We start from the raw sequence: 15,638 nt of genomic DNA, 5'->3' as shown, positions 1-15,638 counted from the left end.
AACCCGCTGGAGCACCACTCTTCTTCGTCCCGAAGAAGGGGAAGAAGAAACTGAGACCTGTAATCGACTACAGAGGACTCAACGCAATTACCAAAAAGAATTGCTACCCCCTACCCCTCATCACAGAGCTCAGAGATCTATTACACGGAGCCCAATGGTTCACCAAGATAGATCTCAAGGAAGCATTCAACCAGATTCGAATCAAGGAAGGAGACGAATGGAAAACAGCATTCCGAACACGTAGAGGACTCTTCGAGTACCTCGTCATGCCCTTTGGACTCACCAATGCACCCGCCACGTTCCAGACAATGGCAAACCATGTCCTTAGAGAATATGTGGACATCTTCGTTGTGTCTACATCGACGACGTCCTCATCTTCTCCCCAAACATGGAGATGCATAAGGAACACGTCCATAAGGTATTCCAGAAACTACAGGACGCGAAACTCTTCGCTGAACCTGATAAATGCGAATTCCATACGCAACGAATCGACTTCCTCGGATACACGATCACACCCGGAGAAATCCACATGCAAGAATCGAAGGTAGAAGCAGTCAAGGACTGGCCTACACCTCAGAACGTCAAGAACGTTCAAGAATTCTTAGGATTCGTCAATTTCTATCGACGATTCCTCAAAGACTATGCCAACATAGTTAGACCTCTCAATAACCTGACACGAAAGGACACGCCATTCGTATGGGACGACAAATGCGAGGAAGCATTCGTCAAAGTCAAGAACATGGTGGTTTCCGAACCAACCACTATGATCCCAGATCCAAGGACACCATTCGAAGTCGAGACCGATGCCTCAGACTTCGCCATGGGAGCAGTCCTAGGACAACGAGACGAGCAAGGAAAACTTCACCCTTGCGCATTCTACTCCAAAGCATTCCACGGAGCAGAATTGAATTGGCAAATCCACGACAAGGAACTGATGGCCATAATCGAAGCCTTTCGAGAATGGAAGCCACAGTTATCAGGAACCAAGCATGAAGTCACGGTCTATACAGACCATAAGAATCTTGCAAACTTTACGACGAATAAGAACCTGAATAAACGACAAGTTAGATAGAGCGAATTCCTCTCCGAATTCAACTTCCGAATCATCTACAGAAAAGGTTCAGAGAACAGCAGAGCCGACGCTCTCAGCAGAAGACCTGACCACGAAGTCAAGGTCCCCGAGGAAACACAGGTTATCCTCAAACACGACGACGATGGCAACCTTGTACCTACTACGAAGCTCCTTACGATAGCTAGGAAGGTCAATACCAGCCCGACTGGAAGAATGACCCCTGAGCTCATCATGGAAATTCATAGCGCTAAGGCACACGGTCACCAAGGCGTCACAAAGACATGGAAACGAATTCGACAACATTACGACAAATCTGCCACGCGAGCAGAAGTCGCCGAAGCAATCAAGGATTGCGACATTTGCAAGAAGAGCAAGAACAGCCCCCATAAGCCCTATGGAGAGCTGCAACCGCTTCCGATACCACCCGAAGCATAGCACTCAATCTCATGGGACTTTATCGTCAAACTACCAAAGTCCAGAGAGCCACTCACGAACGTACTGTACGACAGTATCTTGGTCATCGTCGATCGACTTACCAAGTTCGCCTACTTCGTACCATACAAAGAAGCAAGCAATACAGAGGAACTAGCATATACCTTCCTCAAGACTATTGTTGCCAACCACGGTCTACCCAAGGAAATTGTCTCTGACAGAGATAAGCTGTTCACCGCTAAGTTTTGGAGATCCCTGATCTCGCAACTCGGTGCAGACCATAAGCTGTCAACCTCTTTCCACCCGCAGACCGACGGACAGACAGAAAGGATTAATCAAATCCTCGAAACATACCTTCGTTGTTATGTGAACTACGACCAGAATAATTGGGTATCGCTACTACCAATGGCCCAATTCGCATATAATAGCGCAGTTGGCGAGAGCACGAGAGAATCCCCGTTCTATCTTAACTATGGATTCCAGCCAACAGCGTACGGAGAAGCACGACAGGGACCACAGGCCGTGAAAGCCGTGGCCGACGTGACAAAACTCAGAGAGCTCCAGAAGAAGGCCTCTCAGGACCTCGAGTTTGTACGGCAGCGTATGAAGAAAAACGCCGATAGATCAAGGATTGGAGGACCAACCTTGGAAGAGGGGGATAGCGCCTATCTCCTTCGACGTAACATCAAGACGAAAAGACCAAGCGACAAATTGGACTACAAAAAGCTTGGACCCTTCGAAATCGTCAAGAAAGTCTCACCAGTCAATTACGAACTGAGACTCCCAGACACAATGAAGTGTCACCCGGTATTCCATATCTCACTCCTCGAGCCAGCACCACGAGGCTCGCACACGAACGATCACATCGTTGTGGAACCAAACCAACCAGAATATGAAGTCGAACGAATCATCGACCACAGGGTCAGGAACGAGACACGAGAATTCCTGATCAAATGGAAAAACTACGGACATGAGGAAAATACATGGGAACCCATTACGAACCTCCAGAACTCTCGGGAACTGCTCCAGGAGTACCGAAATCAAAGTCAAAATCGGACCTCCCAACCATCACAGCGTCCCAGTTAACCATACCAAACGCGTCAATAGACTGAGCCTCCCGAACAGAGGACGATTCATCAGGGATAACGACTGGCGAACCCTCGTCGGCTACCTCCGAGGCAATACGACCTTTCTTAAACACCATCCTCTTCTCTTTCCGAACACGCTCCAAACGAGCAAGAACTTCATTCACATCCGCCTGAGCCCTTTGTAAAGCCTTCATACGCTTATAAAAAAGCTCCTCAGACTTCTCCTCTTCATCGTCTAGACGACGAGATTCATTCAACATTTTTTCAACTATCCGAAATCAATAGAGGACCCAAAGGGAGAAAAGAAAAGAAAACCTACGAGTACAAATCGCATCTTTCGACGCATCACATTCCTTTGACGTTTTACCCGAATAAACGCACTCCCTACAGATAGCGGAATCTGCTAAAATCTTACAACGAAGACCGCGAGAGCGACAACGAGAACAAGGCATGACCTCGGTACCTTGGTCAGCGATCTTTAAGGAACGACGTAAGCGACGCAGATGAGAAACCGACAGTGTGTCGGCAGAAACTTCTCCACCCATGTTGTTAGCACAAGAAACAACAAACTTGACGAACCCCAACCTGGGCCACGACCACTTACTTATAGGTCTACGGGACTAGACCTTTGAGAGGGAGAGCTGATGTTACGACCCAACATGCATGACCAAGAACAGGGCCTGCCCCGCAGGCTCGCGGCGGTTATAATACACCACATATGCAGGAGATAAGGGACACTAGGCACCCTCTCACGGAACGGAAGAACTATGGTACAAGTCACGTGATGATAAGACAAGACATGAGCGGCCATGGTGGGGCCATGAGCGACCATGGTGGGGCCATGAGCGCTCATGCCAAGTAATGAGCGCTCATGCCGAACAATGAGCGCTCATGCCGAACGATGAGCGCTCACCCGATCAGAGGAACTGATCATTGACAAGGGATATGTTCAGGACCAGGACTAGTATATAGGATGGACTCGAGCCGGACTCTAGGACAGACTTTCCATAGCTCTTCAGCAATTAACTTCGTATCAGGATTAACATCCGCTTTCAGCTACTACCTTGACAAGACTACGATTGATCACCGAAGCCTTACCTACCCTTACGACTTACAGACATAGCTTCCCTGAAGCTATCCACGACTACGATTACTGTTACCAGTTCCGCAGCCTCAACTTCTGCAAACATACCTCACTACGACTAGCTGGCCGTAACAATGTGGTCGTGGTTGGGTGGCCCACTCGCTTGTCTGGCCCACTCGCTTATCATGTACGTTATAGCATTATTTTAAATACTCTTTTATTTTCGGGATCCTATAGAATAAGTAGCTCGTAATCTATAGTTCTAATAGTAAGTTTAAGTAACTTCCTGAGTACTACGCCGCTTTTTTAACGCCCTAGGCTCGTAGCCTTGTTGCGCCTCTCGAGGGGCTCCTCGTAAGCTATATTTTAAGCCGGAGCTCCTACCCTCTTTCTCTTACTTCTTTATAATATACTTAACTTCCTATCTTTTAAGCTGCTCCTATAGCGCCTTTATACCCTTATAAATAATACTACTTATAGCGGCTTTTAAGCTTCTTTTATATTATAAAGCTTAATTTTTATCTATTTAAGTAGCTCTTTCGTACCGTTAATATAGCCTCCTTTGCTATAGTTAGGCCGTCTTAATAATCTATCTGTTAGGTTTATAATGCCTGGTTTAAACCGTATCTTTATTTTAAACGCCGCTAGCTTATTAAGCTAGCGCAGTTATTTCCCGTTAGGTCTTTTTTTTATATTTAAGAATTATAGGTTGAAATAACTAGTCTATAAAAACAATAATTATGTTCTAGCTATATATAAAGTAATAGCGCCAGTTATATAGTATATTAATGATTATTAATAGCTCCGTATCGCCCGTTTCATAGCGGCTCTTAATGTCCGTTAATTTCTTTAATCTAAAAACTGTTAGGTACCAGTTCCCTTTAAAGAGTTGCGTGATAATAGATCTAATTACCTTTACTAAAGCGTCTATTTAGAGTTACGCTTATAGCGCTAGGTCGAAGTATCGTAGTATAGGGGCCTTAGTAAATACCTTAATGTTACGAGCAGGTCAAGGCAACCAACTGTGGCACAAAGCAAAAGCTTCGATATGTTACGAGCTGGACAAGGCAACCAACTGTGGGACAAAGCAAAAGCTTCGATAATGATGACTCCGGCATCATTGTCCCTTGTTCTGCATTATATAGCTACGCGCCCACAGTGACAAGTTGCGGCGGGCGTAACACGATAATGATGGTGGTGGTGGTGGTGGTTTATTTAACGTCTCGAGCGACAAGAGACGTGTCGGGCGCGATGCCGACATGGTCTATGCTAATCTAAACTATGTTACAGGGCTACGTCTTCACCTAACGCTCCTGTTCAAACCGCTCCAAAATGAAGCAGATCTTCTCACCTGACCAGAATTCTCTTATCCGCCATCCTTTTCCCGGGTCGCTTTATCCACAAGGAAAGTAGTTCGGATAGTGCTAGGAAAAACCACAAGGGGGAAAAACCTAGCACGGCCGGTCGTGATGTGGTTCCACGCCTTTCTCTTCTCCACTTTGCATTGGAGCGAAGCAAAGAAGGCGTACAGCAAATCGGCTCCCAGCCGATGGCAATACAGGAGCCCGCAACAATCGCTCTCCGTTACTGCCTGAACAAGTCAGGCTCTGGCAGGAGCGAAAGTGTTCAAGACCTTCCAGACAGAAGGTCTGGCACAGAGACAGAAAATGACCTAACTGCTGTGCCGGGGCTTTGGTGTGTGGACAAAGGCAATTCGAGCCCTTGTCGGAGTGGTGGCTCGCACGCGGCGGGCACAGCGCGCCGCAGGCTAGTGGACGCGCAGATCGGCGAGAGCGAGAGTGACCTTCAAAGCTTCTAAACTCTCGCCCTACTTCACTTTCGGGGGAGGTCTCGTCGTGTTTGGTGTTGTGAAAGGAGAGAAGGGGAGGGGTGCTGTGGTGGTGTTGAGGGACGAGTCCGAAAGTAAAGATGGAAATGATAAGACCCGTTAGGGGTACGGGCCGAAGCCCTGCAAAAACCTAACAATTCTTAACACAGTGTGCCAAGAAAAGGTTTTTACAGGAGAAGGTTAACACGATAATGATGACTCCGTGTGACATTTCCTCTCAGCACACTTGGTGCTACGGTCACGTGATAAGCGTGGCCTCTGTACTTAAGACGGTCTGACCGTGACCCTCCACATAAGGGGGTCACGAATGGATAGAGGAGACCAATTTCTTTTCCGAAATTTGCCCGAGTCATTGAACAGGAACGTTAGGTGAAGACGGTAGCCTGTAATATAGTTTAGATTAGTATAGACCATGTCGGCATAGCGCCCGGCACGTCCTTTTGTTACCAGACGTTAAATACATCATCATCATCATCATCATAAGGGGGTCAACCTTGAAGATACACATCACCCATGACCTACCATTGACGTTCACTTGCTCTTTCGCTTTGCTCTTCTGCGCGTGCTTCAATCGCTTTGCTCATTTCGCACTCTCCTGCCCGTACCTACACGGTCAGGCCACAGTCTTACCCCCTCTGTCAGAGACGGCTCTGTCAGAGAGACTGTGTCACTCCGCATCATTTTCCCTTGTTCTGCATTATATAGCTACGCCATGACGGGACCAATCGTTTAGGCCGTAACATTAAAGACCCTTGGTCTCAGGGGATCTTTATTAGCTAATAAATATTATAATTTTTCTTAGTACTAAATTTAGTAAAAGAAACCTAGAATCCGAAGATAGATACTGTTGGATTCACAGGTGGAAAAGGAAAATACTCGAGTATCGTGGGTAGCAACGATCACCGACTGTAGTGGTGATATTGCTTGTTCTTGTTGTTCTTGAGTGGAAGTCTAACCAGGTGCCAGCGGCGGCAGGAAGTCTGGGGTATACCACCCTCGTGTGGCTGAGCCACACGGACCACCGTGGCTGGAACGGACCGCGGCAGCAACCTCCTGCTGCCTAATGTAGGCCTATTCCAACAGATACTTCTTATCTAGAATCTAAAGATAAACGCACTAGTTTACTAAGTCCAAAATAGAAGAGGAGGATAGTTTATATAATAGCTAAGTAGGAGGTAAGGGTGGTAGGAATAACTTTATCTTAATAGTAAGTTAGTTAGTATAGTTAGTTACTTAACTTTAATAAGCAATTTAACTAACTGACGAGCAAAAAGGCAATCAATCAAATCAATCAACTGCTCGAGGGCAATTTGGCAATCAATCAACTGGAAGGCTAGATTTGCGTTGATTGCGTTGAGTGAAGCGCTGCAAGCACCGCAGCCCCCGCGCCGTCAGCTACACCATCTGCGGAGCCAAAGGTTGACCCTGTCGCTTGCTACAACCTCGACATCAACGCGTACGGATATTGCTGCCCTGGTCCAGGTAACCCATGCCAGAATGACATTGGAAAATTTTACTTCAACGGAGAGGGTGTTTCAGGCGGTTCGAGCGGTGTTGTGCCTGATAGTGCGCGATGCCCGCCACCTGCGGGTGCTGAGTACTGTAGAGGTCCTTGCGAGTAGTAGAATCAAGAGCGTAGAGGGCTCACAGCGGCCTACTTTTGGAATTATAAGATATAAACTCGCACATCGCGAGTGCTCTCGATAGTGATACCCTCGGAGTGCTTTGGTGGATGAGCAAAGATTCGAGCTATAGAGAGAGTGAAACAGTACTAGATTTATTCATGAATCCAATAAACGTAAGAAGAAACCAATTTTAAGAATCTCAGATTGAACCGGTCACTGTCAAGCATTCGAAGATGGACAGCTTATCCAATCGTGTCCGTGCTGTCTGATTCCAATACTAGCACGAACTGGCTTATGCACGCTTTTAGTCTAAACATCAATTTACTTGAATCAGCGGGGTTTCGTTTTCGCCTCAGGGCCAAGACCATACGCACGGGAAAGGGCTTGGTCGTTTGTCATTGAAAGGTTGAATTTAGAGTATTGAACCCTGCCTCTCGGAGGATTGCGGTCCCAAAGTTTATGGACAGGCCGACTCCAAAATCGACAGAACTCTCGCTTTCCCCATCAGCTTTCAATGACTTCTTCCCATTGACCACTTCATGTCATCTTCCTCTGCGGATGTCAGGGTCCTACCTCCGGAATCGCGGTCTTGAGTTACGCACCTGAGGCTAATTGCTCCTTAGGTACCATGCTTACTTACTTTCTAATACCTGAGACATCATCATGGATTTTGCTGGACTTTGGTCTCTAAGTAAGGTAGGTACTAAAGTAAAGTATGTGGACACCAGTAAGAATTTTCCGTGTTATGTTGTACCGTCTGCGCGGTCATGCTACGAACTTGCAAAGGACACGATAATTTCCTCTGACATCGGGATGAGGTTGAAAGTATCCGCTGAGACTAGGTCGATACAGGTGGCTCGCATGAATGGTTGATAAATCACGTTTCAAGGTCATGCGGCCAGAAACAAAGAAATCAACACATTGAGGCTTGGCTAAAAAGCAAACCAACTCCAATCTAAGATCATCCTGCCTGGGCCATGACCACCCCGTGAGAAGATGAGACACCCATATCTATAGCTTTGCAACGCCGAATCCATTCTGCCTGGCTCGTCCAAGCAGGCCTCTTGAAATATCCTTGAGCTTCGCCGTTCCCATCAGTGCCATAGCTCTTGTCAACTCTCTCTCGAGGATGTTGAGAACTCCCTCGACTCCCTTCTGACCGTCCCAAGCCAATCCCCACAGCGCGGTTCTGCCAATGAGAACCAGGTCGGCGCCGAGGGCGAGGGCTTTGAAGACATCGGTTCCCCTTGTGATACCGCCGTCGACAATGACAGGAATTCTGCCTCTTACGACATCGGTGATCTCAGGCAATGCCTCAATTGTCGATGGTACACCGTCGAGTTGGCGCCCTCCATGATTTGACACGACGATGGCATCAACACCAGCCTCCACTGATCTCTGGGCATCTTCCGCAGTCAATATTCCCTTGAGAACGATCTTCATCTTGGTCTGCGACCTCAGCCATGGAATGACCTCGTTCCACTCCAAGCTAGCGTCGACGAGATGATCGTGGTTCTCTTCTTGGATCTTCCTGTGCTCCGCCATAGTCTTGGCGCGCAAGAGCAGCCCGGCTGTAGAAATTGCGCCCGACTTGCGCGACTCGACATTTGCCATTGCAACTCCAGGGGGAAGCTCCAGCGGCGTTCTACGTTCTTGCAAGCGGTTGCCCAAGATGACAGTGTCCACAGTCAGGACGAGGGCCTCGTAGCCCGCATTCTCGGCCCTCCTGATCAGCTTCGCAGTGAGGTCTCGGCTACCGAGGAAGTAAAGTTGGAACCAAGGGCGAGGGTAATCGGGGCCGCGTTGGGGAATTACTGCTGAGACATCCTCGAGAGACGTCGTGGCGTTGCTTGATAGCGTAAGGTTGGTCCCGAGGTTGAATGCGGCGCGGGCGACGTCAAGCTCGCCTTCTCCGCCGACTAGTTTTTGGTAGGCGCACGGTGCGATTGCGATCGGGATATCGTAACGTTTGCCGAAGATGGTGGTTGAGGTGTCGATGTCGCTCACGTTGCGGAGCATCTGAGGTCGGAGGAGGATGCTGCACGGCAATCAATGATTAGACTAATACTGTCAAGCTGCGGAAATGTACGGGGTGCGCCTCACTCATTGTAGGCCTCGTGGTTTCGCGCAAGTGTGTACTCATCATCAGCGCCGGTCACGTAGTAGTCCCATACTGGCTTGGCGAGCTTCTGTTGCGCGATCTTATGGACGTCGGCGATGTTCACCGGCTCCGGGATTGGCTCTTTGATAAGCGTCATCTTATCTAGACTGCTACTTCAGCTTGGTGGTGCTTGGTAGTTGAGGCCCAGTGTTTGGTGAGAAGCTATCGTCCTCAAAAAAAACAGGCAATTGAGAACCTTATCGGCGCGAGAAGACGGGTCATGGAGCTTTATTTACTTGACCGAGTGACGGTCCGATCTCGGGGCCACGATGGATCGCGTCACTCGGTGCATGCTCGGTATCCGCCCGGCGGTCTCGTGAACCGCTGCAAGTTACCCGATTCACTCGAGAGCGGATGAACTACCGTCAAACCGTGACCCGTCAAACCGTGACCCGTCAGACTGGATCGGTCCCAAACAGAAGGAAGCTTCGTTGCTTCAGCATTCGTGTTGGAGCTTTATTTAACGTCATACTTCCATAGCATTGGCGAATTAATCCTTGCCTGACATGGAGCTTTCCCTGCTAGAGCATTAGCTGCTTGTGGGGTTATTGGTCTGGTCGGGATTTTTTGCCTCTCCGGGAGTTTGGAGCTGAAAGTTCTGGGGAATGACTAAGATGACCCCCAACAATCCACAGATACCCCAGAGCTCTGGGTCACGTCCCCAACATGTCAAGCTCATGATCAAGGGGCACGTGGGGGCAGTATGAGGACGTCCTTCAGGAAGAGATCTTGCTTTTGAGTGAGTGTCCGTACGGATGTTTATAATATGAGTGAGGCTCTCTGCATGACAGTAGGCAAATTGCCCGGGGCGTGCTCCTCTAGATCGTGGGGAAACTAGCAACGGTGCTCACTCAACACCGCCGCCCGTGTCATCATGGGCTTGAATCTGCACATGTAGTATCCCACGGGCCAGTGTTCGAAACAAAGGTGACTTTCTAGATGCTCTCCTGATGTTATGATTAAAGTAATGGATTTTCTGTTGGCTCTGTCGACGAGTTTACAATTTGGAGCCATCAATTGCTCAGTCAGCCCCCGGGTAGTAGATACTTCGCATGCCTGCATCTCTAAAGGTAAGGTAGCATCCAAACTCAACAGGCCTAGAGAGATTTCCTCCGCACGGAGTCAGAAACTCAACGACTTACTAATGACGGCACATACTCCCAGGACGATCGAAAGATTCAATTCGCCTCGGTGAGAGTCGGTGAGACTCTCGGTCACAAGCTTCACGTCGAGGTGTTGTGTTACGACGTCTTCGCTGACCTGCATGCCTCTCGGTATGCCTCCAGTCTCCTTGTAGTGGAACCTCCGGGACCAATGATCCCCTACTCCAACACACCCGACAACGAGATTTCAAAGCATCTCACTCCGAGTCATTTGAATATCTTGAGCGTTCGCACGAAGTCCTTCGAGACAGGTATGTTGTGCAAGCCTCAAGTTCAAGCTCCACCAAGTGTTACAACACGTAGGAAAGCTCTCTGTTCCTCCGTGCCGGACAAGCTGCTGGTGTAAGCTGGCGCGCGGAAATAGGCTCTCGTCGCGTGGTAAGCGGCCCGAGTCGCGACTATTCCGGAACCGAATAAGCGCTAAACTCCAGAGAGTCTCCAGTGTCCAGTCCTTGTCGTCATGGAACACAGTGGAGAAGCATTTGTCAGCTCGAACCGCATTAGCAATCCGCTTCACATACCAACTGGCTTGACGACTACAACCTCTTGCAACATCTTGGGGTAACATAGCTGTAAATCTTATAAACTTGACATCGTAATCCAGACTAATTTCGCTTTGTTCCATCTGATTTCATCATCCAACCTCAGCTCATCTCATCACACCACAATGGCTGCAGCACGTCCCACCGGTCTCATCGCCAAGAAGGGCATTGAGCTATTGACCTTCGGTAAGTTATGCAATCAACTACACTTCGAGCCACTAAGCCTTTCTAAACACTTATACTTAGGCACTCCGAATGGCTACAAGGCCAGTATCATCTTGGAGGAGCTGAAGGAGGCTTATGGGCTTCCCTTCGTGGTCCAGAGCATCAACATCATGCAAAACATCCAGAAGGAGCCATGGTTCACATCGCTCAACCCCAATGGCCGCATCCCTGTGATCGTAGACCATGACAACGAACAGCTTGCTGTCTTCGAGGGCAGTGCTATTCTCAGCTATCTGACCCGCAAGTACGACACTGAGCACAAGTTCTCATTCGCCCTCTCGGACAATGACTACACCCGAGCTGAGTCTTGGATCGGCTGGCAGCACGGCGGACTGGGTCCCATGTAAGTTAAACTGTCCGAGGTTCACGGTTTTTTGATCAAAGTTACATGTACTAATTCCCTCCTCAGGCAAGGTCAAGCAAACCACTTTGTCAGATTTTCCAAGGAGAGAATCCCTTACCCCACACAGCGCTACGTCGGTGAGACGGAGAGACTGTTTGGCGTCTTGAACAAGCACCTCGACAAGCGGGACTTTGTCGTCGGCTCAGACCGTGGACGCTACAGCATCGCTGATATCTCAATGATTGGGTGGGTGCAAGGCGCTCCCATGGCCGGCGTGGATATCTACCAGTTCCCGAACGTCAAGGCTTGGTTGGATAGGTGCTATGAGAGACCTGCTGTCCAGCGCGGCATCCAGATACCCAGCTCTCCGTACATGTCCGTCGCCAGCATGGAACAGAGACTGAAGGAAGAGAAGGATCTTGTCGAGAGTGAAGCCGAGGTCAAGAAGCAGGTTGATGAGGCGAAGAAGGCGTACGGCTACGTCTACACGTCACCTTAGATAGGACTGAGGAACTTAGGTCGCCTTTGACCTCTGTAAGGTAGTGTCGGATAGGGCTTTTGTGCTAGGAAACAAATTGAAGCTTGAACTTTAGTTGAATGGAGGTTACTTTGGATGAAGGCAAAGCCCAGCTGTGCCCAATGTCAGCTGGTCTAGTGTAATCCTTGCTTCATAAATGTGTTCTCAATCTATAAGTGCCCTCCGCCATTCTATCATGCAAAGTCTTCAAGAGACCGTTGATCAATTCAAAGCCAAAGCCTCGGCGACCAAACACCTGGTTTATTCCGTCTCTTCTCGGACAGAGAGGTCAATCTCCTCGCGTCGACGAACCGAAATCTTGACATCGGAGTCCGATTCGCGGGTGAAACCAAACTCTGCAAACTTCGGCTTCTCGCCCTCGACCAACTTCATGTCATACTTCAGAAGCATATGAGCAAGTAGCACCTTGGCTTCATTTCCCGCAAAGAAGCGGCCCGGGCAAGAGTGCATGCCATGACCGAAACCCATATGGTTGACGCTGGTGCTGACAAACTGGCTGACTGCGTCGTTGGCGCCGCCGCGCTCACGGTAGAATCGGTAGCCTTCGAAGACGTGCGGGTTCTCGTAGACTTTGTCATCCCACATACGCTCGGCTGAGATGACGGTCGCGCTACCGCGGCTGATGATGGTCCCGTCGGAGAGCTGGACGTCTGCTGTGGCTCGGCGGGCCATTCCAACTTGAGATATCTGTGAACAGAGTTTCCTTGACACAGGGAGAACTCCAGAATAACTTACCAATCTGATTTGGCTTCAGCCGCTGACTCTCCTTGAGAACACTGTCCATGAGCTTCATGTTGTAGAGCGATGTCTTCTTCCACCCTCCCTCGCCAATGACTTGAATGACTTCTTCCCGAAGAGGTTGGACAAGCTCAGGGTGCTCGAAAACATCATAGAGCGTCTGGGTAACAAGGTCCTCCGTGGTGTGAATCGCCACACCAGCGAGGATCAGCTGAGAGACTGCCGGGTTGTACTTCTGCCCCTTGGCCATCTCCTCGAACCACGCAATAGCATCGTTGTACTCTTCAACGGACCCGGCTTCCTGCTGACGGTGCTTGATCTCCGCAAAGACTTGCGTATCTGCGTCTTTGATGTAGCCGCGCAGCTTCGTGGGTCCCGGGAGGAAGTACACCACGATGCTTCGGAGGAACTTAGGCCAGAAGCGGAGGTTCTGCATCGCGTGGACGCTGAGCTCGACGTACCCAACGATGGTGTTTAGCCATTTCTCGTTGCGTCCCAGCCGTTTTCCAACAAAGATTCGGGATGACATTCTGGATACAATCTTGAGGATTTCATGTTTGGCCACTGTGTCATGCCATTCTAGAGCAACTGTTAGCACGAGATCCAAGCCCCGGGTGTCAGCATCCAAGAAAAAAAGGTGTACCGGTCGAGTCAGTCAGTGTCCTGTAGACTCTCTTCAACTTCTTCCGAGAGGATGCTTGAGATCTTGCCTACGAAAGGTGGCAAATAGTTAGCATTGATCATGAAATTCAAATTGGCAGCTGTAAAATTAATGCTTAACCTACCAAGGGTCTTGGTCAGCCTCAGCTTGACCACGTTCTGAAGACGTTCGGAAGGGTGGCATGCTTCCTTGTAAGCCTCAAAGCCTGCATACTGTCCTTGGAAGTCCTATGCCATGCTTGTTAGTATAATCTTGCCCCTCAATCTACCAAGTTTTGCGTCATTATCCCATGAAGACCCACCTCAAATAGGCCTTGAACGAAGCTAAACCGCTTGTCATTCCGGATCTCCTGAACAACATCGGGTAGCAGGATAATGACATCTCCGACATCACACAATACACGGAAAGGCTTGCCGATGAAGTCTTTCGCGGATTGGTACAGCATCAGATAAGAGTTGAATACGAACTCCCGAACAACCCTGTCCGAAGACCACTCGAACCGTCCTTTCGGGTTGAGATAATACGGGAGCTTGCTGCCCTGGTCTCTAATTCAAAACAGGACGAGAACAAGAAGAGGTAGGCATGTTCCGATCACATAGTACCAAGGGGACTGGATGTGGGTGGCTTCTTGGCGGTCTGTAGCCGCGTTGATGAGGGATTCGTTGGAAAAGGCGGTATCCATATTGCTTGGTAAGAGATGGTTTGTTGTCTGGCGCTTGATTGGTGCAACTAAATTCAGACAAATCTGAGAGCCTCAATTCCAATGTGGCCGCACGACATATACCCATCATCATCATGGCGGACTGTCGGACTGGCGGCACTTCGGTGGGATGCACCAACCATCCGGACGTTAAACGTCCGCGAGTCCGCGATCCGTAGTTTTCGGACGAATTCATGTTCAGGCCGGCCTGCGTCCGCTCCGACCGAACACATTCTATCCCATCGGGTGCTAACTCACCTCATTTTGCCAAGACCTCCAAGTACTCACTATTTACACTTTATTACCCCGCATTTAAAGGGGTACTTGACGATACGTCACTCATTCCTATGCTCTTTTGCCCATTATCATCACTATTGTTACTATTTTGATTGATATTGTTATGTCTTCTGGTGATTCTGATACCTCTATTGCATCTAATGCTTCTATTACTTCTATACGCAGCTGTATAGTAGTTGAGGTCCACCCAGAAGACCTTACTGCTGCCTGTAATACAGACTGTACGCCCGAGCGCTGTGAAGCAGCTACAGTCCAGCCCCACGAACCTCCGGCTACTCAGCATGGTCCTCCGGGCTCCTTCCGGCCCTTTGACGTGCCGGCCCGGGCCCAAGAGATACGGGGGCTGCCGGCAAGCCCGCTTGAACTGTTCCTCCAATACGTTCCGCAGAGCCTCGTGGAGCAGTGGGCCCAGTGGACGAATACAGCGCCGTTGTCTAAGGAGGGCCCTAGGGCTAGAACGTCTAGAGCGAATTCATGGCGGCAGACTTCAGCAGACGAGATCTACCTCTTCCTAGGGATCCTATTATATAGGGATTCATAGGGAGTCTAGATTATCAACCTATTGGTCAACCCAGCAGCAAACGGAGGATCCTATCCACCTATTTACACGGTTTATGTCCCGGGACCGTTTCCAACTGCTACTCCAGCGACTACGGATATTCAACACTGCGGAATTCCAGCCCAGCCAGCCCAGCCGGCCCAGCCAGCCTAGCCGGGGCCGGGGCCGGGGCCAGGCCCGGGCCCAGGATCAAATGCCAGATGTATACCGTAAAGTTAACCAGTGGTCAGCCCACATCCAAGAGACTGGGGATTCCCTTTATATACCTGGTTCAGACCTTACAGTTGACGAGGCTATGGTCCGATTTACAGGTCGATCTCTTGAGACGACAACGATTCCAACGAAACCTATCCCAACTGGCTATAAGATCTGGATCCTTGCCCAGTCTGGCTACTGTATACGGTGGCTGTGGCACGTCCATGGAAAGGGCCCATACGCATTAGTCCCCCAGGCCCGGCCGGCTAGGCCAGCTGCTGGAAAGCTGGCTCTGTTGACACCAACGCAGCAGGTAGTAACTACGCTTATTTCACTACTTCCAGCTGCAACCTACCACGTATTTCT

At 49.4% G+C, this 15,638-nt stretch overlaps 3 protein-coding genes across 3 annotated transcripts; 1 reads left to right on the top strand and 2 right to left on the bottom strand.

Moving 5' to 3' along the window:
- Window positions 1-8,161: 8,161 nt before the first annotated feature.
- On the bottom strand, window positions 8,162-9,408 carry BDP81DRAFT_336714 (FMN-dependent dehydrogenase; the record flags this gene model as incomplete). Its single annotated transcript, XM_060585942.1, has 2 exons — window positions 8,162-9,188; window positions 9,254-9,408. The coding sequence occupies 2 exons, from the start codon at window positions 9,406-9,408 to the stop codon at window positions 8,162-8,164; spliced, it is 1,182 nt and encodes a 393-aa protein (XP_060437464.1).
- Window positions 9,409-11,141: 1,733 nt separating this feature from the next.
- BDP81DRAFT_336722 (glutathione S-transferase) lies at window positions 11,142-12,083 on the top strand (the record flags this gene model as incomplete). Its single annotated transcript, XM_060585943.1, has 3 exons — window positions 11,142-11,202; window positions 11,263-11,584; window positions 11,651-12,083. The coding sequence occupies 3 exons, from the start codon at window positions 11,142-11,144 to the stop codon at window positions 12,081-12,083; spliced, it is 816 nt and encodes a 271-aa protein (XP_060437463.1).
- Window positions 12,084-12,362: 279 nt separating this feature from the next.
- Window positions 12,363-14,203, bottom strand: BDP81DRAFT_401180 (cytochrome P450; the record flags this gene model as incomplete). The annotated part of the gene is made up of 5 exons (XM_060588789.1): window positions 12,363-12,799; window positions 12,858-13,439; window positions 13,646-13,748; window positions 13,823-14,059; window positions 14,117-14,203. 5 exons carry the CDS (start codon window positions 14,201-14,203, stop codon window positions 12,363-12,365), a joined length of 1,446 nt encoding a protein of 481 aa, XP_060437462.1.
- Window positions 14,204-15,638: the final 1,435 nt, after the last annotated feature.

The sequence above is a fragment of the Colletotrichum phormii genome, assembly GCF_030913505.1.
Source record: "Colletotrichum phormii strain CBS 102054 chromosome Unknown BDP81scaffold_51, whole genome shotgun sequence".
In the NCBI taxonomy this organism is placed as follows: domain Eukaryota; kingdom Fungi; phylum Ascomycota; class Sordariomycetes; order Glomerellales; family Glomerellaceae; genus Colletotrichum; species Colletotrichum phormii.
Note: the sequence above shows the minus strand (reverse complement) of the source record. Positions and strands in the feature narration are given on the sequence as shown.